A 23160-nucleotide genomic window follows, 5' to 3' on the forward strand; every position below is an offset into this window, starting at 1 on the left:
CCACAATCCAGCGTCTCAGGAGAGGGAAGCAGTGCACCATCAACACTGTGTATAGTGGGGATGGGGTGCTGCTGACCTCGACTCGGGATGTTGTGAGTCGGTGGGGAGAATACTTCGAAGACCTCCTCAATTCCACCGATACGCCTTCCCATGAGGGAGCAGAGGCTTGGTTCTTTGAGGCGGGCTCTCCTATCTCTGGGGTTGAGGTCACCGAGGTGGTTAAAAAGCTCCTCGGTGGCAAGGCCCCAGGGGTGGATGAGATTCGCCCGGAGTTCCTCAAGGCTCTGGATGTTGTAGGGCTGTCCTGGTTAACAGGCCTCTGCAACATCGCGTGGACATCGGGGACAGTTCCTCTGGATTGGCAGATTGGGGTGGTGGTCCCCCTTTTTAAGAAGGGGAACCGGAGGGTGTGTTCCAACTACAGGGGGATCACACTCCTCAGCCTCCCTTGTAAGTCCTATCGGGATTTTTTGGCCGGTGGGACTCCTGAGGCAGCTGATGGGTACCGGCTGGCCAAGCGGAATGCAGCTTTGGTGGTCGCTGAAGCAAAAACTCAGGTATGGGAGGAGTTCGGTGGAGGGTGGTTTGGGAGTATGGGGTACCCAACCCCTTGATACGGGCTGTTGGTCCCTGTACGACCGGAGTCAGAGTTTCATCCCCATATCCGGCAGTAAGTCGGACTCGTTCCCGGTGAGGGTTGGACTCCGCCAAGGCTGCCCTTTGTCACCGATTCTGTTCATAACTTTTATGGACAGAATTTCAAGGCGCAGCCGAGGCATAGAGGGGGTCCGGTTTGGTGGCCTCACTATTGCATCTCTGCTTTTTGATGATGTGGTTCTGTTGGCTTCATCAAGCCGTGACCTCCAACTCTCACTGGAGCAGTTCGCAGCCGAGTGTGGGATGAGAATCAGCACCTCCAAATCTGAGACCATGGTCCTCAGTCGGAAAAGGGTGGCTCTCTCCAGGTCGGGGATGAGATCCTGCCCCAAGTGGAGAAGTTCAAGTATTTGGGGTCTTGTTCACAAGTGAGGGAAGAATGGAACGGGAGATCGACAGGCGGATCGGTCTGCAGTGATGCGAACTTTGTGTCGGTCCGTTGTGGTAAAGAAGGAGCTAAGCCGAAAGGCGAAGCTCTCAATTTACTGGTCGATCTACGTTCCCACCCTCACCTATGGTCACGAGCTCTGGGTCATGACCGAAAGAACAAGATACATAAGATATATATATAAGATATATATATATAAGATATATAAGCGGCCAAAAATGAGTTTCCTCCGCAGGGTGTCCGGGCTCTCCCTTAGAGATAGGGTGAGAAGCTTTGTCATCCGGGAGGATCTCAGAGTAGAGTCGCTGATCCTCCACATCGAGAGGAGCCAGATGAGGTGGCTGGGGCATCTGATTCGGATGCCTCCTGGACGCCTCCCTGGTGAGGTGTTCCGGGCATGTCCCACCGGGAGGAGAGCCCGGGGACGACCCAGGACACGCTGGAGAGACTACGTCCTTCGGCTGGCCTGGGAACGCCTCGGCATCCCCCCGGAAGAGCTGGATGAAGTGGCTGGGGAGAGGGAAGTCTGGGCGTCCCTGCTAAAGCTACTGCCCCCGCGAACCGACCCGGATAAGCGGTAGAAAATGGATGGATGGATGGAGAAGATGCCTGAGGAATGGAGGAAAAGTGTGCTGGTGCCCATTTGTAAGAACAAGGGTGATGTCCAGAGATGTGGGAACTATAGAGGAATGAAGTTAATGAGCCACACAATGACATTATGGGGAAGAGTAGTGGAGGGTAGACTCAGGACAGAAGTATTTGCGAGCAACAGTATGTTTCATGCCTAGAAACAGTACCACAGATGCATTACTTGCATGTTGATGGAAAAGTAGAGAGAAGGTCAGAAGGAGCTACATTGTGTCTTTCTAGAGCTAGAGAAAGCCTATGACAGAGTACCCAGAGAGGAACAGTGGTACTGCATGCGGAAATCTGGAGTGGCAGAGAAGTATGTTAAAATTATACAGGAAATGTATGAGGGCCCCAGAACAGTGGTGAGGTGTGCTGTAGGTGTGACAGACGAATTTAAGGTGGAGGTGGGACTGCATCAGGGATCACCCCTGAGCCCCTTCCTGTTTGCAGTGGTGATGGATAGGCTGACAGATGAGGTTAGACTCCCCGTGGACCATGATGTTTGCAGATGACATTGTGATCTGCAGTGAAAGCAGGGAGCAGGTGGAGGAACAGTTAGAAAGATGGAGGCATGCACTGGAAAGCAGAGGAATCAAGATTAGTCAAAGTAAGACAGAATATATGTGCATGAATGAGAGTTGGTGGAGAAAGAGTGAGGCTACAGGGAGAAGAGATAGCAAGGGTGGAGGACTTTAAATACTTGGGATTAACCGTCCAGAGCAATGGTGAGTGTGGTCAGGAAGTGAAGAAACGGGTCTAAGCAGGGTAGAACGGGTGGAGGAAGGTGTGTTATGTGACAGAAGAGTCTCTGCTCGGATGAAGGGCAAAGTTTATAAAACAGTGGTGAGGCCAGCCATGATGTACGGATTAGAGACAGTGGCACTGAAGAGACAACAGAGCTGGAGGTGGCGGAAAGGAAGATGTTGAGGTTCGCTCTCGGAGTGACCAGGTTGGATAAAATTAGAAATGACCTCATCAGAGGGACAGCCAAGGTTCAATGTTTTGGAGACAAAGTTAGAGAGAGCAGACTTCGATGGTTTGGACACGTCCAGAGGAGAAATAGTGAGTATGTTGGTAGAAGGATGATGAGGATGGAGCTGCCAGGCAAGAGAGCTAGAGGAAGACCAAAGAGGTTGATGGATGTCGTGAGGGAAGACATGAGGGCAGTTGGTGTTCGAGAGGAGGATGCAGGAGATAGGCTTACATGGAAAAGGATAACGCGCTGTGGCGACCCCTAAAGGGACAAGCCGAAAGGAAAAGAAGAATTTAGCAATTTCTTGTAGAAGTTTAGAATTTTTTTTTCTTGATCACATGAAAAGATATGAGCGGCATGGTAGACGACTGGTTAGCACATCTGCCTCACAGTTCTGAGGACCGGGGTTCAAATCCCTGGCCCCGCCTGTGTGGAGTTTGCATGTTCTCCCCGTGCCTGCGTGGGTTTTCTCCGGGAACGCCGGTTTCCTCCCACATTCAAAAAACATGCATGGTAGGTTGATTGAAGACTCTAAATTGCCCTTAGGTGTGAATGTGTTCGCGAATGGTTGTTTGTTAGTATGTGCCCTGCGATTGGCTGGCGACCAGTTCAGGGTGTACCCCGCCTCTCGCCCAAAGATGGCTGGGATAGGCTCCAGCACGCCTGCGGCACTTGTGAGGATAAAGCGGTACAGAAAATGGATGGATGAAAAGATATATTGTTAATTACAATTAACACAATTCAGCTTTCAAAATGGGGTGAGTAGAAAGTTGTTGATTTTAATTCCATGTTGAAATATTTTCGAGGCACATTTGTTGCGGGTAAAAAATACAAATGGTGCCGTGACTTATGTATCTCAACTCATCTTTCCCCACTGAAATGAGTGGAAATGCAATTAATCTGTTCCATTCCACCACCACCCCCCCAAAAAAACAACAATGTTTTTAATACAAAAAATTGCATTCTAATCTACAGTATTGTACTTTATAAAAACATACAGTAATATCATTAAATAGAAAGTAAAGAATTAAGCAGTTTGTACATCATTATTTCATCATTGTGCCGCTCATCCTGGTGTGTGCCTTGGCCACCAGGGGGCAACATAATACAGATATAACATACGAAGAAGACGCTCACAGCTAAACTCAGTAAGCTGCAATAAGTCGTTTTTGCAGAGGATAAAGAATATATGCCTGTGAATATTGCTATATGGTCTGTTTAAATGTGTTGCTGCATTGTACGTGTTCAAATATACATTACTTCAAGGGTTTATAAGACCGTGCCTATCGATACTAAGTGTTAGCCTGTCTATGGCATTTTACATTATGTGTTAGCATTAAGATAGTGAGGGTCATTTCTAAAGCAAAGTTGTTTGGTGGGTTTTAAGTACACTGTGTAATGTTCAAATTGCCAAATACTTGCTCGCAAATCAAAGCAAAAAAATAAAAAATAAAATAAAAAAAATCAGCCGAACGATGCCTCGGTCATCGAAAAACAAACGTCGGGTTACTTGTATCTAAGGGCATCATTGTAAATGAATCATCTCAATAAATTAAGAAACAATTCAAGCCTTCACAACCCTGCACGAAGGTGTGGTTTGACGAGACTGTGTGGAAGAACTTGATTGTGACCGTGCAACCTTGTAAAAAGAGTTGAACGGCTGCAAAAGAAATAGACATCCACCATACTTTCTTTCACTTTAACTTCCTATCCACGCTAAGCGTAATGACGAGGCCTAATACATTTGTCTATAGTGTACTTTTCACTTTTCCAGACTTAAAGCAAAGCGGGATTATAAAGTAGTGAATTTAGTCTTGTCAGACTGGTTAAAAGTAGTAGTTAGTCACGAGGGAGCTAACAGGCGCAGCGCAATTAGCACATAAAGCCCATCAATGCCCCCCAATATCACAGTCCTCTAAGGAGCGGCAGACTTATAATGCCTCCTGATCTATTACTACAAAGTGATTAATCCTCCCCACACAATGACCACTCTTCAACTGGGCCTCTATATTATGAGGTGGCCCTATATGGCAGTTTAGTTTTGCGCTAATTAGCATTCAACTCAGGGAGGAGAGTCAGCCCCTCCACTAGGCGAAAGGACAGGAGTCGAGATGGCGACACAGTGAAATGTCATTAACTTGATGTTAATTACTAATTAATGGGGCTATTTCATTTACATGTATCTCTGGCTCTCTGATGGGGTTTGCCTTTAGTGGGTTACTCCGACTGGCCGACAAGTTGCGGGGGGGGGGAAGGTTTATCATCTCTTGCTGCTGCACTCCGTTTCCTCTCTGCTAATTAAATAGTGGGCTGCTCATCACTGTTTTGTCTGCTTTTACGGCACCATTTTCTGTCAAGGAGAGCACTCCAATAAGTGGCGCGCCACCTCATTGCGGGCGAGGCTGTTTGAGGCATCCAAGTTCTGGACATCAAGCCCACCAACGTGAAACTTCTTGTTACTTTAGGTGAACACCCCTCTCCTCTTTCTTCTCCTTACCACATGGGCCACCTGTTTCTATGGCAACCTAGCTGTTGGGTCCCATGCAAAGGAGTGGGCTGGTTTGACTAGCGTCTGGCCATTCACACATGGGTAGTGCCAGCTAGCCAGCATGGCACACAGTATCCTGCCATATGGTGCCACCACTATACAGTAAGTCCCGCTGGCCCAGATTTGGGGATATCAGGCTGGGGTGGCCCAAGAATGGAACCCGGACAAATTGTTCTAGAGCTGATGCAGTGATTCATTGTGATGTCAGGTCAAGTTAAGAGTTTCCTGCAGAGTAGTTGCACAAAAAAAACAAAAAAAACAAACAAAAAAAAGAGGCCGCCATCATTGCAGTCGCCATATCATCAACACTTTACTGTCTCCTAGTGGCATTGCATGGAAACCACATGTAAATGCCTCAAATACTGCAGCCAACTCGCAGGTGTTGACAAAATATTTTTATTTGTTCAGTTAGGACATGCTTTTAAATAACAGTATATAATTTTAATTTAATAATACTGCCCTTCTGCAGCAACACATCAAAACTCCCAGGAAAGCTGTCAAGAACCACACTGAACAACTTATTGTATAAATGTTAGTGTGCAAGATGAGTAAGAGAATGTGAAAATTGGTAAAGAAAAGCAATGTAAAAAGAAAAGGTGAAGCATCTGAAGAATAGCACATTTGGTGTAACAATATTTGTTCCCTATGATGTGTTAAAGGAATTTTACATTCCGTCAAGGTAGCAAGATACAGCGGATATGTACTTTCAGATTGTGATAAATTATCAAAATCAATTACTGTAACTAGCCTGATCGAGTTTTCTATTGCTAACCTTAAACCAAGGATGTATGATGACAAAATAAATAACATTTTTATTGTCATACAAAACAATCTAATCATTTTGGACCAATAAATGACAAGGAATGTGCTGTGCATTAAAGGGAAAAAAAAAAAAAAGCCTATTACAAGAACCGTACAAAGATGTACCTTCGTATATAAAGGTCAAGATGACACACAGCGACACAATGATCACATCAATGTGACTCGCAAGCAGGCACAAAAACATGAATGCATAGATTGGCTACGTCAAGTAAGCACCTGAACTCGATATCAAATCTTCCAAAAGCTACAAGCCATCATTTTCATTTTTCCATGTGTGACAATAGAAGACAAAAAGGTCTTCGCTGTTCTACAAACTGAACATCTCCCATTTTCTTGCAAGGTGTGCAACATTCATGATGTCAGTGTGCAATGCGCGCACAGCAAACCAAAGGGGGGCAAGTTGAGACAGGGGGGGGGGGGGGGGGAGACGTTTCCCAAATAAGCCAAATACTGACTTGACTTCCTGTCTTCCATGACGACAATAAGTACGATAGCTGCTTCCTCCAAACCAAGATTCACATTAAGACGAGTCAGGTCTATCAGGAGTGTTCAAACTGCTTCACGCTTCTTTTCCCCTGGCATCTCAACTTAATATAATTATTCTCTCTAAAAATATACTTCTTAAGCAATAAAAATATATAAGTACAGTATGAAATAATTACGTGAGGTATTTGTACAGCATGAAACGACATTAAAAAAAAAAGTATAATTTCAGTAACTTTGGTCTTTCTGCTTTAGAACATTTGTTAAGACAGGAAACAGGGAGGATGCACTCACTCATTTTAAGCCTCTTCATCTCACCGTAAAAAAAAAGTGCAACGGTGGCGATGGGGAACAAACAGTACAGGACATGAGAACACTGGCACTAGCACCTCACACAAAAGCACAAGGACCAGGCAGAGATAAACTCTAAACACGTTTTGTCAGGCGAATCGCTCTTAAGGATGAGGTGAGGTTCCAGAAGCATTTTGTTGAACTCAGCCCCATTATAACATTCAAAGTGCAGACCTCCTCCAAGGTTAAAAATGTGAATTTGAATCAACATTTGACCAAATGTTCTTGACTATGGGGAAAATTACCCATCAATAACTGAACTTAACTGCTTTAAGATAAATTAAATAAGAATCTATTTCAGAAAATCCATAGAATTCTTAATCAATATACTGACTAATTGATAACTATTCCTATCCCTTATCTGCAATTTATACTCTTCATAAACTCCAGCATCCTGCACAAGCCTTGCCATCAAGACTCCCCAAATTGTACTGAGAAATTAAGGTTTTTAAAATTTAGAAAATCTAAAACTGTGCAAAAGGAAAACAATTTTTGGATCCGCACTATTTTCTGATTCCAGAACAAACAAAATTCACTTGGTTGCTCCTTGGCCAACGCCACACCCCTGCGTAAAGTTTCATGGCTGTTTCTAGTTTCTGTGTACTCCTGCAAACAAATGCACAAAGGGGCTTTAAATTTTCAACCCCCAAAAAATCACTTTGTCATATTTGTTAAAACAGTCATTATAACTTACCAGTAGTAGCGTACATGATAAATATGATATGTGAGTGTGTGGTTTCTTGTATATCAAAGTAGAGGCAAAGATGGGGCCCACAGATGGCTGATTTTTTACAGATCATATTTATCAAGAAGTACTGTCAAAATATAATGACCATTTACAAATATGACCAAAAATGGGTTTTTTTGGAGGGGGGGTGCAAAGTCCTCTTTTAAACTACAAAAATGAAGCTATTTACATTTTAACTATGTGCTTTTAAATCATCCTAAACTAAAAAAAACTTGACCAGCCTCCCTGAACAGTTCCCTGACAACATGTTTTTTTCTTTTCTTTTCTTTTTTAGGATTCAATGTTGTGTATCTATGTGAACCAAATTAGGGGGGCACCAGTGTGTGCTTTACACGTATGGTCAACGCAGTTAAGTGTGTGCAGGAGCAAAAGAGAGAGAGAGAGAGAGAGAGAGAGAGAGAGAGAGAGAGAGAGAGAAAGAGAGAGAGAGCCAGACAGACAGACAGACAGACCTCCCATGTGAAGGATGTAGCTCCTTCCCAGGACATCCAAGTCCAGTCTGGGAAGGAGTACTCATATATGGATGTTGTGATGTCGGATCTTGCTGGGGTCGATGTCGACGCGGCGGGCCTCAGCGAAGGCCAAGAAGATGCAGAGGCCCAGCAGATTGACGGCAGTGATGAGGCCAAACATGGACCCCCAAGAGCCTGTGGACTCGATGAGATACCCCGAGAAATACACCATAAGGACCCCTACGCACACAATAAAAAGTAGATCAGGCCAAACAGATGAAAGGTCTATGTGATAGCGGCACGTTCCGCAGAGAAAATGTCAACAGTTCATTGCGACTCCCTCGCAGGAATGACGACTGTCTGTCATTCTGGGTCCTCCATTATTCAGCTGTGGCGGACGCCGTGAAGCTTTCGTGATGAAATAAACATGACATACACAGGCCAACACCACTGAGAGCAAGCACACAAGCTCAAAGTCAACATTTTGAGAGGTGGATTAATTATTTGACCAGTGTGTGTTAAAAGGTAAAAACAATCATCCCGGGGAAAGATTCATGTTTTTTTGTCTGAAATGAAAGAAACTCACCTGAGAATGCGCCGCATGTGTTCATAACACCTGTCAAAGAAACGCACGTAAATCTGAAGTCTATGTTAAACTTTTATTCAAAACTATTCTCTTGTGGAGGTTTTCAATTTAAAAAAAAAAAACTAATTCTTTTGAGCTTACCAAATAATGCCCCTGCACAAGATGGAGCAAGATCTTGGACGTTTACAGATACGCCACTGTAAAGCGAAAATGCCATTAGTTCGTTCAGTTGATGAGTGTCAAATATGAGCAACTAGAGGATGAGGACCAGAAAGGGAGAGACGTTTAACATGAAAAGAAAATACCTACTAAAATACACAAACTGAAAAACGGTGACTAAAGGGAGAAAATGATGAATGCATCTTGAGACCAAAGAATCACCAGTTCGATTTCTCCGACTAAAACCCCTTCCAGAGCCAAATTCTGTTTTTCTTTTAGCTACTACTGTAAAATGAGTGGCATTCAATTCTCTAATGGGCAGTAGATGTTTTGTTCCCTGATAAATCTCCTCGATATAACAGAAGATGTAAACACAAAGCCTGTATTTGTCAGATGACAACCGTTAAGACCATGACGGAACGAAAACATAATAGGCTAATTCTGTCTAAGCATGTGCCCGATCCAGTCTGCCACCTGCGATTGCGACACCGTGCACCAGTCACAATATTGAAATGCCCGAGTGAAACTCTAACCTGTCATGCCAGATGTCTTTCATGACTAATCTCTTCAGATATGTTCCAAATACTTGCGGTTTCTTCTCACTTTTGAAGTCAGAAGGTTATATATAAAAAAAACAAAAAACAAACAAAAAAAAAAACCTTCCAGGGCCAGCTACACTGCTTTGTTTATTGTTTTTTTTTTTTTTTATTATTTTTAATCAAAGCCAATAGTATAATTATCCAACTGGGAGAAATTGCTTTTTTTTTTCTTTTTATGTCGAGCAGAGGTCATAGTTTTCTTTGACTTGCTTACATTTTGTGCTTGTAACATTACTTGGAAACTCAACAAGGTCCACTCGACACTGCCTCCTTCAATTTCGACCCATTATTCCCATTAGGTACTACAGCAGCCACACTGAGTTTGTTATCCATTTCAATATTGGAATCCATGAAAAAAATCCACAAGCTTTCCAGTTGGATGAATACAGTGAATCCCCGCAGTCATATATATTTTTTAAAGCTATCCTCCATCATTCACGGGAAAACTCGCCTATTCATGATATTCTGCAACATGACAAAAATAGTCTGAAAATATTATTTTTTGTTTTCGTGAGACAAATAACTACCTTACAGTATGTATGATATTTAGTGCTCTGTATCGTCTTTTTAACTGAGACAACAAACGGTGACTGCCAGCCGTAACCACGGTTTAGAAAACATTAACTAGTTGTTGTTGACAAAATTTCCAAGGCAGAAGGCCATTATGTACACAGGCGGACGTTCTGCCAACACATACTTGTTCATCCAATCACAAATCTAACAACAGCCGTGTTAGATTTGTGATTGACAGTCAGTGAGAGGATCGATAGTACAATAATTTAACCAAACTTGGACTAAACAGGGCAATCAAGACCAGTGGAATCTGTAACAACAGCTCAGCAGGACATCGCTAACCTTACTTATAACCGCCAGTTCGTGTTTTTATTGTGTGGATTCAGTGGTTTCGGGTTAGTAAACACCGAAGCACCTCGGGTAGTGTCGGCACCATGTAACTCCTGCGCTACGCTGTGCAGTCGAATCTTCATTGTTTTACACCGAACTGCACCACTAAAGAAATTCTTAATCAGAACTGTCGACATGTACGTACAGATAGCTATATTGTGTTAGCTGTAAGATGCTTACTATATTTATAAGAGTACAGCAATGTTTGAAGATGTTTTTGTTTGAAATGCCAAATGTAATTGTTGGGGGATCATAGTTTGTGGTATATTTATGGTTTTAACTATTAATATAGGCAATTATAATCACAGTTAGGTGAGTGACAATTACTTGCAGAAATTTGCTATTCGCAGGGGATAGGGACTGAAGCAATGAAAATAGCAGGGTCTATAATGACACATTTTTTGTGTGGTCAGGACAAATAAACCTTTACAACACAAACTCTTGACATTTACAGCTTTGACAGGGATGACCAAATGGCATATTTTTGTAAACTATCACCACTAGAGGGAGGGCATGTAAATAGGACATGTAAATAGCACCACAACATGGAAATCAACATGTTGAAACTTCAAACAAAAGATGCAAGGTGAATGGTCATACCTGTGACTGAAGGTTGTGAGGCCCATAGTGGCCGACACAAATGCTGTGGCCCAAGGGAATGTGGTGTTTCCACACAGAAGCAGGGTAAACACACTGGAAATCCCCATTGAAAAAAACTAGAGATGCAAACGCACAGGGAAAAAAACATGCATCAAAAGTTTACAGATTGCACCATGTTTCAGGGACCAGGATGTTTGTATGATGGCTTTACCTGCATTAACTTCCTCACTGAGGTCGTGTCAAAGCCTGTTGGGAAGACAGTTGGACAGCCGTTTGAGTGAAACGACTACATTGGAAAAAGTGAGTTCTTCAGCGATGCCCGGAGAGTTGACTTTTATACCTTTACTGATGAGATGGTCGGACAAGTAGCCACTAAAGAGCGATGAGGGGATTGCCACCAACCAAGGAATGACATTGAACACCCATCCCTGGAAGGAGATATATTATTACTTGATCACAAAAAAAAAAATGTTTTTTTTTTTGGGAGGGGGGGGGGCATTCCTAGTAAGTATATGTCAGCATAAAAAAATATAATTTGATCTTCAATCGTTTGCATTATTTTGATTATTTCATTTCATTATTTCATTATTGTACTGCTTGTTGACAATGACGAAGAAGGAAGCGTAGCCATGGTAACTACAGTACTGTATCGTATTATGATGGACAAGTACAGAAAAAGCATTGCGGAACCACAGCAATGGTACAAACAAGCCTCGGCTTTGGCTTTATGCTTATTTATCCACGTAGTCAGGTTGGGAACAAAAGGTAGGGCATGTTCTTGCTTCTAAGTGTGTCGAAATTATTTTGCCCTCCTCTACAAGTTAAATGGATCAGGTTACCTTAGCATCAGGGAACGTGTCTTTAAAGAAGGTTGGCAGCCATGACAACAAAGTGAAGAAGGTGCTCGCTGTGCAAAGGTGCGTAATGATCACGGCGCTGGTCAGCAAATGATGCAAAATAGAGAAACACAAGAAATCAATGGTAACTGCTACTGGAAAGACACATTGAAGATGTCTGCAAGCGGTGCACTATGTTGCTTTGTCTTAATTTGAGAGCAATAGTTCCTGTCTGTGATGCTGGTTTCGTCTTAAGGTCAATTACTCCCTGTTGTTAAATATAAGCATCAATAATTATCTGAACTGTTATTCCTCAGGCACATCTTAAAATCAAGTAAACCAGACAGTCACTGGTTAACAGTGACCGAAATTGCTTTAAAATTGAAAAACAAACCATGACGAACAACATGGCGTTTGACATCTGATAACGTTAAGTGTAGACTTTTAAATAACAAAGTGTACAATGCTCTTGGATTGTGTGAAATCCATGAAAGTCTGAAAAACAGTGTTAATCTTTTCGAAGTAACATGCACAAAATTTAATTCTGAATTTAGCTACCGGAGTTGGATAATATTATTATTATTATTATTTTTTTTTTAAATATGTAGTGTTTTTTTTTTTTTTTTTTTTTTTTAATCTGTAGTGTTCTGTAAAGGAAAATAATCACTGAAATGTTGAGGTTATCTGGACAATGATTAAAATAGGTTATCTTTATCACATGAAATGGAGCATATCACTACATTTATTGCTAAATGTAAATATCTTCTTCTTTTCCTTTCGGCTTGTCCCTTTAGGGGTCGCCACAGCGCGTCATCCTTTTCCATGTAAGCCTATCTCCTCCATCCTCCTTTCGAACACCAACGGCTCTCATGTCTTCCCTCACGACATCCATCAACCTTCTCTTTGGTCTTCCTCTAGCTCTTTTGCCTGGCAGCTCCATCCTCATCATCCTTCTACCAATATACTCACTATTTCTCCTCTCGACGTGTCCAAACCATCAAAGTCTGCTCTCTCTAACTTTGTCTCCAAAACATCGAAGCTTGGCTGTCCCTCTGATGAGCTCATTTCTAATTTTATCCAACCTGGTCACTCCGAAAGCGAACCTCAACATCTTCATTTCCGCCACCTCCAGCTCTGCTTCCTGTTGTCTCTTCAGTGCCACCGTCTCTAATCCGTACATCATGGCTGGTCTCACCACTGTTTTATCAACTTTGCCCTTCATCCTAGCAGAGACTCTTCTGTCACATAACACACCTGACACCTTCCTCCACCCGTTCCAACCTGCTTGGACCCTTTCTTCATTTCCTGACCACACTCACCATTGGTCTGGACGGTTGACCCCAAGTATTTAAAGTCCTCCACCCTTGCTATCTCTTCTCCCTGTAGCCTCACTCTTCCCCCACCACCCCTCTCATTCATGCACATATATTCTGTTTTACTTCGGCTAATCTTCATTTCTCTTCTTTCCAGTGCATGCCTCCATCTTTCTAACTGTTCCTCCACCTGCTCCCTGCTTTCACTGCAGATCACAATGTCATCTGCAAACATCATGGTCCACGGGGATTCCAGTCTAACCTCATCTGTCAGCCTATCCATCACCACTGCAAACAGGAAGGGGCTCAGGGGTGATCCCTGATGCAGTCCCACCTCCACCTTAAATTCGTCTGTCACACCTACAGCACACCTCACCGCTGTTCTGCTGCCCTCGTACATGTCCTGTATTATTCTAACATACTTCTCTGCCACTCCAGACTTCCGCATGCAGTACCATAGTTCCTCTCTGGGTACTCTGTCATAAGCTTTCTCTAGATCTACAAAGACACAATGTAGCTCCTTCTGACCTTCTCTCTACTTTTCCATCAACATCCTCAAGGCAAATAATGCATCTGTGGTACTCTTTCTAGGCATGAAACCATACTGTTGCTCGCAAATACTCACTTCTGTCCTGAGTCTAGCATCCACTACTCTTTCCCATAACGCCATTGTGTGGCTCATCAACTTTATTCATCTATAGTTCTCACAGGTCTGCACATCACCCTTGTTCTTAAAAATGGGCACCAGCACACCTTTCCTACATTCCTCAGGCATCTTCTCACACGCTAGAATTCTATTGAACAAGCTGGTCAAAAACTCCACAGCCACCTCTCCTAGATGCTTCCATACCTCCACAGGAATGTCATCAGGACCAACTGCCTTTCCATTTTTCATCCTCTTTAATGCCTTTCTAACTCAACCCCTTATTAATCATCTCCACTTCCTGGTCCACCACACTTGCCTCTTCTACTCTCCCTTCTCTCTCATTTTCCTTATTCATCAACTCCTCAAAGTATTCTTTCCATCGAGCTAGCACACTGCTGGCACCGGTCAACATATTACCATCTATATCCTTAATCACCCTAACCTGCTGCACATCCCTCTGTCTGGCCAGCCTGTATAGATCCTTTTCTCCTTCTTTAGTGTCCAACCTGCCATACATGTCATTATATGCCTCTGTTTGGCCTTTGCCACCTCTACCTTTGCCCTGTGTCGCATCTAAATGTATTCCTTTCGCCTATCCTCGGTCCTCTCAGTGTCCCACTTCTTCTTAGCAAACCTTTTTCCTTGTATGATTTCCTGTACTGTGGGGTTCCACCACCAAGTCTCCTTCTCTCCTTTCCTACCAGAAGCTAAACCAAGTACTCTCCTGCCTGCCTCTCTGATCACCTTGGCTGCAGTGGTCCGGTGTTCTGGAAGCTCCTCCTGTCCACAGAGAGCCTGTCTCACCTCTTCCCAAAAAGCTGCACAACAAAAAGTCGCACAACACTCGTGCTGTCTCAGCTTCCACCACATGGTTCTCTGCTCTGCCTTCCTAATCTTCCTCCTCACCACCAGAGTCATCTTACACACCACCATCCTATGCTGCGTAGCCACACTCTCCGCTACCACAACCCTACAGTCGGTAACTTCCTTCAGATTACATCGTCTGCACAAGACGTAATCCACCTGGGTGCTTCTACCTCTGCTCTTGTAGGTCACCCTATGTTCCTGCCTCTTCTGGAAAAAAGTGTTCACTACAGCCATTTGCATCCTTTTTGCAAAGTCTACCACCATCTGTCCCTCCAAGTTCCTTTCCTGGATGCCGTACTTAACCCATCACTTCTCCATCACCCCTATTTCCTCCACCAACATGTCCATTATAATCTGCACCAATCACGACTCTCTCTCTTTCTGGGATGCTCAGAACTACTTCGTCTAGCTCCTTCCAGAATTTCTCTTTCACCTCTAGGTTTCACATCCTACCTGTGGTGCATAGCCACTAATCACATTATACATAACACCCTCAATTTCAAGTTTCAGCCTCATCACTTGATCTGATACTCTTTTCCCCTCCAAGACATTCTTAGCCAACTCTTCTTTTAAAATAACCCCGACTCCATTTCTCTTCCAATCTACACCATGGTAAAATAATTTAAACCCTGCCCCTAAACTTCTAGCCTTACTGCCTTTCCACCTTGTCTCCTGGACACACAATATATCAACCTTTCTCCTAATCATCATGTCAACCAACTCACGAGATTTTCCTGTCATACTCCCAACATTCAAAGTCCCCACATTCAGTTCTAGGCTCTGTGTTTTCCTCTTCTCTTTCTGCCGAAGAACCCGCTTTCCACCTCTTCGACCCACAGTAGCTGAATTTCTAACGGCACCCTGCAGGTTGACGGCGCCGGTGTTAACGACCGATCCGGTATGGAATTCTTTGGGTGAACGCTCATATATGTTTGGCAAAGTTTTAAGCCGGATGCCCTTCCTGACGCAACCCTCTGCATTTATCGGGCTTAGGACCGGCCTACAGTTTGCACTGGCTTGTGCCCCCCATAGGGCTGCATTGCATTTCTCCATGTAAACATAAAGGCCATTATATGACAGATGTGTGCTAACTGTGATAACAAACTAACTGTGTGCTTTCTTTTTCATTTTACCTCAATGCTATAAATTGTGAGGTGCCTAACTGAATGTCATTGTTCCTGTGATAGTGACAATGAGGTTCTATTCTACAATATCCCACCATCGCATTAGATTGTCCAGGTGTAGCTAAGAATGAAAGTCACTTTAGGTTCTATCGAACAAATTCAGTTCCATGGTTAGGTAGTGTAAACATGTAGGCCATTAAATGAGAGATGGTGGGAATCAGCATCAGAAATTTGGAAACAACAAACAAAACTGCTGACTGTCGATCCCAACAGGATAAAGATTTTAGAAAGAGGGTGCTGCTGCAATAGAGGCCCTGGATCCAGTTGAGCTTTAAACTCTGCAACATGGACCAAGCTGCATGACTGTAGTTGAACTTTTAAACATATAATGAATGCATGTTCTTTTTATCATTTTCTCACCAGACTGCAGGTTGTTTGAAGAGCCGTAACCAATGCCTTTTGGTCACTTTGGACTGTGGGCCACCACTTCCCAGGGACTCCAGAGTGATGATAGGCCCTGCAAGTACAGAAGAATGCAGACGGGTTAGCATACAAGAGGACACGGACCTCATTTATACCGATAAGCAAAGGACGTCAGACACCACAGAGACACTAAAAACCTCACTTGCCTTCTCCTTTGAGTAAGTATTTCCACATGCAGTATGCCCACATTACTGCCAGCAGACCCGACACATAGAAGACGCTCTCCCAGCCATACAGGTCCAGCATGAGGGAACCAGCGCCTCCGATCACAAGGGTGCTGGAAAAGGTCACAGATCACACATGTTGCAACTGCCCCCTCTGCGCAACATATTCCTTATGTAAAACGTGACTCACCCCAGGTAGGAGCCGCTGCCCACGGTGCTCATGAGGAAGCCTCGCTCACTCTCCACCACCTTCTGAGAGCACAAGCTTGCCAAAGAAGGGTAATGAACACCTGCAATCAATATTTCGCAAATAATCAAAATACAACAAAAGTCTCATTTAACATGATGCTCAATGTGTGTCTTATTGTACTTGTACATTCCAAATGAGATCAAGTGCACCATGTTGTACTGAGTTATGCAAATTCTACCGCAGCGCTACCTGAATTGTGCAATATCATGAGGGGACATGCAATCATCTTAATCTTCTTCACAGGTTTTCCCAATTAGGGGTCAACGTTTTGTATGACCTTTAGCCAAATGTTCCTGTTAGGGGCATTGCTTTCATTCAACTCTCATCGGCGACATCGACCAATGAGAGCATGAGTGGATTTATCCCCTGAGCTGATTGGCTGCGCATCATCGCAGCCTCACCCAGCATCTTCCCTTGTTGTGTCTTGCCAGTCTCCAACTTTTTTTGTTTAAGCGATAATTTTTTTGATTAGTTAAGCAAGCCCTTACAATGTCGCCGAAGCGCTGTGCCCCTGCGAAAGCTTCCTCCGGGGCGCCCAAGAGGAAGAAGAAGATGATGACCATCAGCAAAAAAGTGAAACTTTTAGATTTGATCAAAGAGGGCAGAAGTTATGCATATGCGTCACGCCGTTATGGCGTGAATGAATCTACAGTGCGGTACATAAAGAAAGAGGAGGGAAATACCCGCAAAACTGCTTCAATAAGGAAGCGAAACGTGTGGTAACTCCGCGTAATAAGAGAATTGTGAAAATGGAAGCTGTATTGGCATTGTGGATTGCAGGGAAAAGACAGTGAGTTTGGACACTAATATGATCAGGACAAAGGCCAAACCTCCGCCACCAACCCACGCCTCTTCGCCTCTCTCAGAAGGCAATGTTGATGAATGTTAATTACTGTATAATAAATGTTAATTACTGTATAAGGTTTTAGAATTAAAGATTTAAGTAAATACGTGTACTGTTGTAATCTTTGTCCCAAATATGTAAAGTATAAATACTGTTTACATATTTTAAACATTCTGGTACCCACATACACATCCATAAAAATTCCTAGGGGGGTGGGGGGGCACATCCTACTTCGCGGTTTTTCACCTTTCGCGGGGGGGGTTCTAGTCCCCATTAACCGCGAAAAACGAGGGAACACTGTACTTGTAGGTGTAAAAAAATAAAATAATAAATAAAATAAAAATAAAAAAATCGCAAATCATAACATGGTGATTCTTCCAAATTTTAACAATTGTTTGCTCTGTAAATAAGTGTCTTTTGTATAACTCTATGCTTATATTTCATTTTACCTCAATGCTGTAAATTGTGAGGCCTAACTGATTTTCATTTTTCCTGTGATAGTGACAATTAGGTTCTATTCTATTCTACATTATCTCACCATCACATTAGATTGTACAAGTGCAGCTAAGAATGAAAGTCATTTTAGGTTGCATAGAACAAATTCAAGTTCCAGGGTTAGATAGTGTGAATAGAATTACTGGAGGAACAGCCAAACAACTTCTACACACGGTCACCCAGTCAAAATGAACCTCAATGACTATTAGAGTGCCATATCGCAATCAAGCAAGTTTACCTTGTAAAAGGCCCATGAGGAAGCGGGCCAGTGTCATTGAGAAGATCGGCTGGGAGCAAAAATGTGCTAAGATGGGAGTGAAGGCAGTCATGGAACCCCAGGCTGCAGCAGAGAGCAGGAGGACTTTTTCTCCTCCCACCCTGTGAACACACAGTGAAGACGGCATGAACTTCAACCTGTGACAAAGACTTTGTGTGATCCATGTTTCACTTGAATGCATTCCATACATCAACAAATAATGACTGTTTGAATTCATCGTCAGGAAAAACTCCAAAGAAATCCTTTTCAGTGTCATCGTTATAGCGATAGCAGTGGGTATGGAAACTTTTCAGACCCCCTTAAATTTTTCACTCTGTTATATTGCAGTCATTTGTTAAAATCAATTAATTTCATTTTTTTCCTCATTAATGTACTGGTGGAATTTTTTTTATATATTATCGCATAAAAACACATTGTTGCTGTAACTGCATTAAGATGATAGCACCCTTGTTCACTGGAAACAAGAGCAGTTTGGAAAACTATTGCAATGCACATTCCACAAGGCACAAACCCCCACACCTCTAGACACTGACCACATCTTGATAACACCTACTCAATCTTGAATAAAAAGGGCCTTGGGGAGGCAGACGTTAGAAGATTTCAGATCGCTGAGCGAACGACTGCTTCTCCTTTTGCCGCAAAAGATTAAGTACTGGCTCAGGTTGTGTTTGGTGTGTCTCCTGTCTCCTTTTGGTGAATGCTAAATTAAGAATATCTGTAGATTTAGAGGATAACTCTGACATAAAACTTTGTCCTTCGAGCCGGATGCCAATATATCTGCGATCGTAGGGGTGTTGCTGACGGCGACTGGAGACTGTGCACAGCCAGATGAGAATCTGAAAAAGAAGTCCATTTTCCGTGGCCGGTTGCATTGGCCTCCTCCCCAGGGTCGTGGATTGACGGCATCCAGAACTAACAGCGCCAATTGAGGCGGGGAGAAAACGCAAGCCGTGAGTGCAGTTTTGTTGTTCGAGCGCTTAGAACAAAAAGGAGGGTTTTGTCCCTGCCTAAAAAAAAAAAAAAAAAAAAAAGCAGGATTTGAAATCCTGTGCTATAAAGGAGGGTTCGAGTCCTTGCCTAGAAGAGTGGAGTTTTAGTCTCGCACTCAATACAAAAACAGGGTTAGTCCCGTGTTAGGTGCGTACCATATTGTGTGTGAGTTTGAGTGATTGTCTGCAACGAGTCACCAAACGGTGAAGCAGCGGGACAGCTGGAAACCTAAAGGTGTTAACTTAAAGCTGTCTGATCAGTTGAAGTAAGTGAATGGTGACAAGTCGTTGATATTTTGGCAGTCTGACAGTGAATCTAAAACAAGTGAAACCTGTAATAAGGTTAAGCTTGCTCCGTTGAGAGATTTTCACTCTGTTTGCTGCAAGTATTGTCATAGTTACCAGAAAATGGGAAATTAGAAAATTGACAATACCAGGGACCATTGAATTGGAAAAAAGGAAAAAATAATTTTTGAAGAGAAACTCAGAACAGATAAATAAAACAAAAAAGAGATGTTAGATAAATAAATAGCAGCAGCTATTAGATGGGAAATAGAAGCGCAAAAACAGAAAAAAAGGTCAGTTCGATGATAAACAAAGATTGTTTATAAGAAATAAAGACAATGAGACACAGCAGGGACACAGACAACAGGGAGGGGCACCCGAGGCCTCTGCTCCTCTCTTAACTGGGCGGGGGGGGGGGAGGTGAACCATATACTGGCACCTCCTCCACCTTCGGTAAACAAGAATGTTATAAGCCTGTATCCGCCTCTGCCAGCCACACCAGCACATACAAGAAGTAAAACTGGTGGTGTGGGTAATTGGAGTAGAATGATGGGTGAGTATTAAGTCCAGACTCCTCTCCCAAATTGTAATATCTAACTGAAGGGGATCTGTATCCCATAATTGAAATGGCAAATCCTGCATATGAAAGTGAAGGAGGCAGAGAAGGCAGAGCAATTCTTGTTTACAGACTCTGGTCAAAAGAAGTCTGTGTGAAAGCGGTGGAAAGCTTAACACCTTACAAAAGAGATGTAGAAGAGTGGTGCCGTGATATGCAACAACTGGTTCGCACATATCACTGAAATTGAATGAGATTAGAAGTAAAATAGTGGATTAAGAAACATGATGTAAACCTGGCCACTCAAGGCTTGGATGAGTTCATGAATCATGCTAGACATGCTGAAAGTGTAGTACGAAATAAAAAGAAAAAGAATGTATTGAAGAAGAGAGACATTCTGGTGTGATGAAGGAGAAGAGGAAGTAAATTATGTTAGAAATAGGGGAAGAGGTAGAGGATGCGGCAGAGGCCGTGGTCGTGAGAAAGGAAGAGAGGTTTGTAATAGTGGAAGAGAGAGAAAGAAAAGAATAGGTGTGTGTGAGGGCCATGGGACTCCACATTTTTATTGGACTTTGGATTTGGTGAATGCTACCGTGTGGGTAGCGGAAGAATTACTTAGATGTGCTGAAAGTAAGGTTAATAAGACTGAAGATGAACTGACAAAAAAAACATTTGCATATCATATTGAGATACAAGAAGACCCCTGGTCTTGACAACAAATATTAACATGAAGTTATGAAATTAGGGTCACAAACAGTGCAATTGCTATATTTGTCCTGGAATTAGACTAGCGCAGTAGTAGCAGTCGCTTTAAGTGACGAGGCAGAAAGACTGTTTTGTAATCATGTGATTTCACACGTGTCTCTAATGAAAAGTAAACATGAGACATGGGCAAATTTAGGCCTTTTGGCAGCTAGAGGGCAAAGAGCTATAGATTACCATTACTGCCAACACCACTAGATGGCATGGAACACAATTGTTTGGAAGAGAGCCAAGCCGCTAATCTACCAAGGATTCATTGCATATTTATATGGATGGCTCGTCACAAAAAAGACCTAACGCTACGAATGCTACAGGATATGCTCTACCTACGACAGACAAAAGTTTTAAAAGCAGGACAATTACCGCCAAATTATTCTGCACAAGCAGCTGCACGAGTGGCATTAACAGAAGCATGTAAATTGATGAAAGATAAAAGAGTGACTATTTGGACTATAGTCAATATGCAGTTTCTACCTAACATGTATTTGCTGCACGATGGAAGAATAGAGGAATGACAACGTCAACCGGAAAGTTAGTAACACATCCAGAGCTTCTCTGCCTATTGGTTGAATCAGTGTTACTTCGTGATGCAATAGCAGTGTGCAAGTGTTCGGCACACACACACACACACACACACACACACACACACACACACACACACACACACACACAAAAACAACGAATGTGGTTTCGATGGGAAAATGCATATGCAGACAAAGTAGCTAAAGAAGTAGCTGTTGGTATGTACGACACATTTTCAGTAGACCAAAAAATAGATGAAAACACACCACTCGACAACACAATATTAAAAGATATGCAAAAAAGTGCACCAGAAAGTGAAAAAACATTTTCGAAAAATAAAGGTGCAATAAGAAATGACGACGGAATAATTTGTAGTGAAAAAGCTAAACCCATCCTCCCGAAAGGCTTGTTTAAGTGGGCAGCAATGAGTCATGGACCTTGCTATGTCTCAACAGGAGGGATGGTACAGATAGTGGAACAACACTTTACTACATATGGATTCAATAATTTATCTAAAACTTTTTGTCACGCATGTGTGACTTGTGCAAAACATAATTCCCAAGGCAATATCAGGCCCAAGAGAGGCCATTTCCACAAGCACAGTATCCTTTTCAAGTGGTGCATATGGATTTTATTGAATTGAACAAAGTAGAACAATGCAAATATTGCCTAGTGCTGATTGAGGTGTTTTCAAAATTGGTTGAAATTGTTCCAGCAAAACACCCAGATGCTATTACTGTGGCAAAGACATTGTCTAAATATATCGTGCCCCAGTATGGCATACCACAAATCATTTTGGGTGACAACGGAAGTCATTTTGTAAATAATATTGTTGAGGAAACAGGACAAAATTTAGGCATCCAGTTAAAGCACCATTGTTCAGATCATCCAGAAAGTGCAGGATTGGTGGAAAGAACGAATGACACTGTAAAAAAACAGATTATAAAAATGCATGACCGAGACAGGAAGATCATTGCCGGATTGTTTCGATCTGGTCAAAATGTACATGAGAATTGAGAAAGGAGCAGGACAGTTAAGTTCGTTTGATATTCTGTACGGATGACCATTTAAAATACCCTTTGTAAATAGCCCGTTAAATCCTGAGTAAATGGAAGAAATTGAAGAAGTGACTATATGAGGGACGTATTTAACGACAAGGAAGTGACAATGTCTAATCAAATACAAGACGAATCTCTACCCCTGCAGGAAGGCCAACCTCCCATAGAACCTGGAGACTGGGTACTGATCAAAGTGATCAAATTAAAGTGTTGGTCCAGTCCATGGTGGGAAGGTCCATTCCAAGTGTTGTTGACGACCCCAACTGCTGTGAGGATCGCTGAACGATCTTCTTGGATCCATTTGTCACACTGCAAGAGACAAGTACCACTGACAAGCTCACCCCAGTTGTGGGGCAGAGTCTGACTACAAAGGGGGTTAGGCATATAGAGCCTATCCGTCTCACTACAAAGGGGGTTAGGCATATAGAGACGGATCTCAACGTCAGTGAAGAGGGGGGCTTGCTACCTAGAACTCCCCCAACTTCTTAGGAGCTGTGAAGTCGCAGGACCTGAGCATCGAGCAGGAAGTGATTGAGAGGGTATCCAGTGCCCCTCCTGCATCAACAGGAGGGTAAAGTGCGATCCAAACCATCGTGGGCCATCCTTCTTTTGTCCTTCCTGAAGGGGCGACGGTGAGAAGTGGCACAGGAGCAGAATAATACACACATTTGGTCAAGTACTGTTAGATACAAACAGAGCGATGACGTGCTAGTAACCTCTCCCTCGCAGGAGATAGAAAGACGATGGCTTTCTGGCTTAAGAAGAAACCAGGAATTGAAAAGACCATGCG

General features: G+C 42.9%; 1 protein-coding gene across 4 annotated transcripts in view; it reads right to left on the bottom strand.

The window, feature by feature from the left end:
- Positions 1-5576: 5576 nt before the first annotated feature.
- slc17a9b (solute carrier family 17 member 9b) overlaps positions 5577-23160 on the bottom strand; it is a 31541-nt gene continuing 13957 nt past the window's right edge. For 2 of the 4 annotated variants that reach the window (XM_061759529.1, XM_061759348.1), the window contains 11 exons: positions 18160-18299; positions 16523-16622; positions 16315-16445; positions 16106-16202; positions 11739-11835; positions 11240-11327; positions 11111-11145; positions 10900-11015; positions 8780-8835; positions 8639-8668; positions 5577-8292 (listed from right to left, as the gene is read on the bottom strand). In XM_061759529.1, coding sequence (XP_061615513.1) covers positions 8114-8292; positions 8639-8668; positions 8780-8835; positions 10900-11015; positions 11111-11145; positions 11240-11327; positions 11739-11835; positions 16106-16202; positions 16315-16445; positions 16523-16622; positions 18160-18299 — 1069 coding nt within the window. In that variant the 3' untranslated portion in view covers positions 5577-8113. The other 2 variants (XM_061759264.1, XM_061759442.1) reach the window with 2 other exon arrangements.

This window comes from Phyllopteryx taeniolatus, chromosome 1, assembly GCF_024500385.1.
Source record: "Phyllopteryx taeniolatus isolate TA_2022b chromosome 1, UOR_Ptae_1.2, whole genome shotgun sequence".
In the NCBI taxonomy this organism is placed as follows: Eukaryota; Metazoa; Chordata; class Actinopteri; order Syngnathiformes; family Syngnathidae; genus Phyllopteryx; species Phyllopteryx taeniolatus.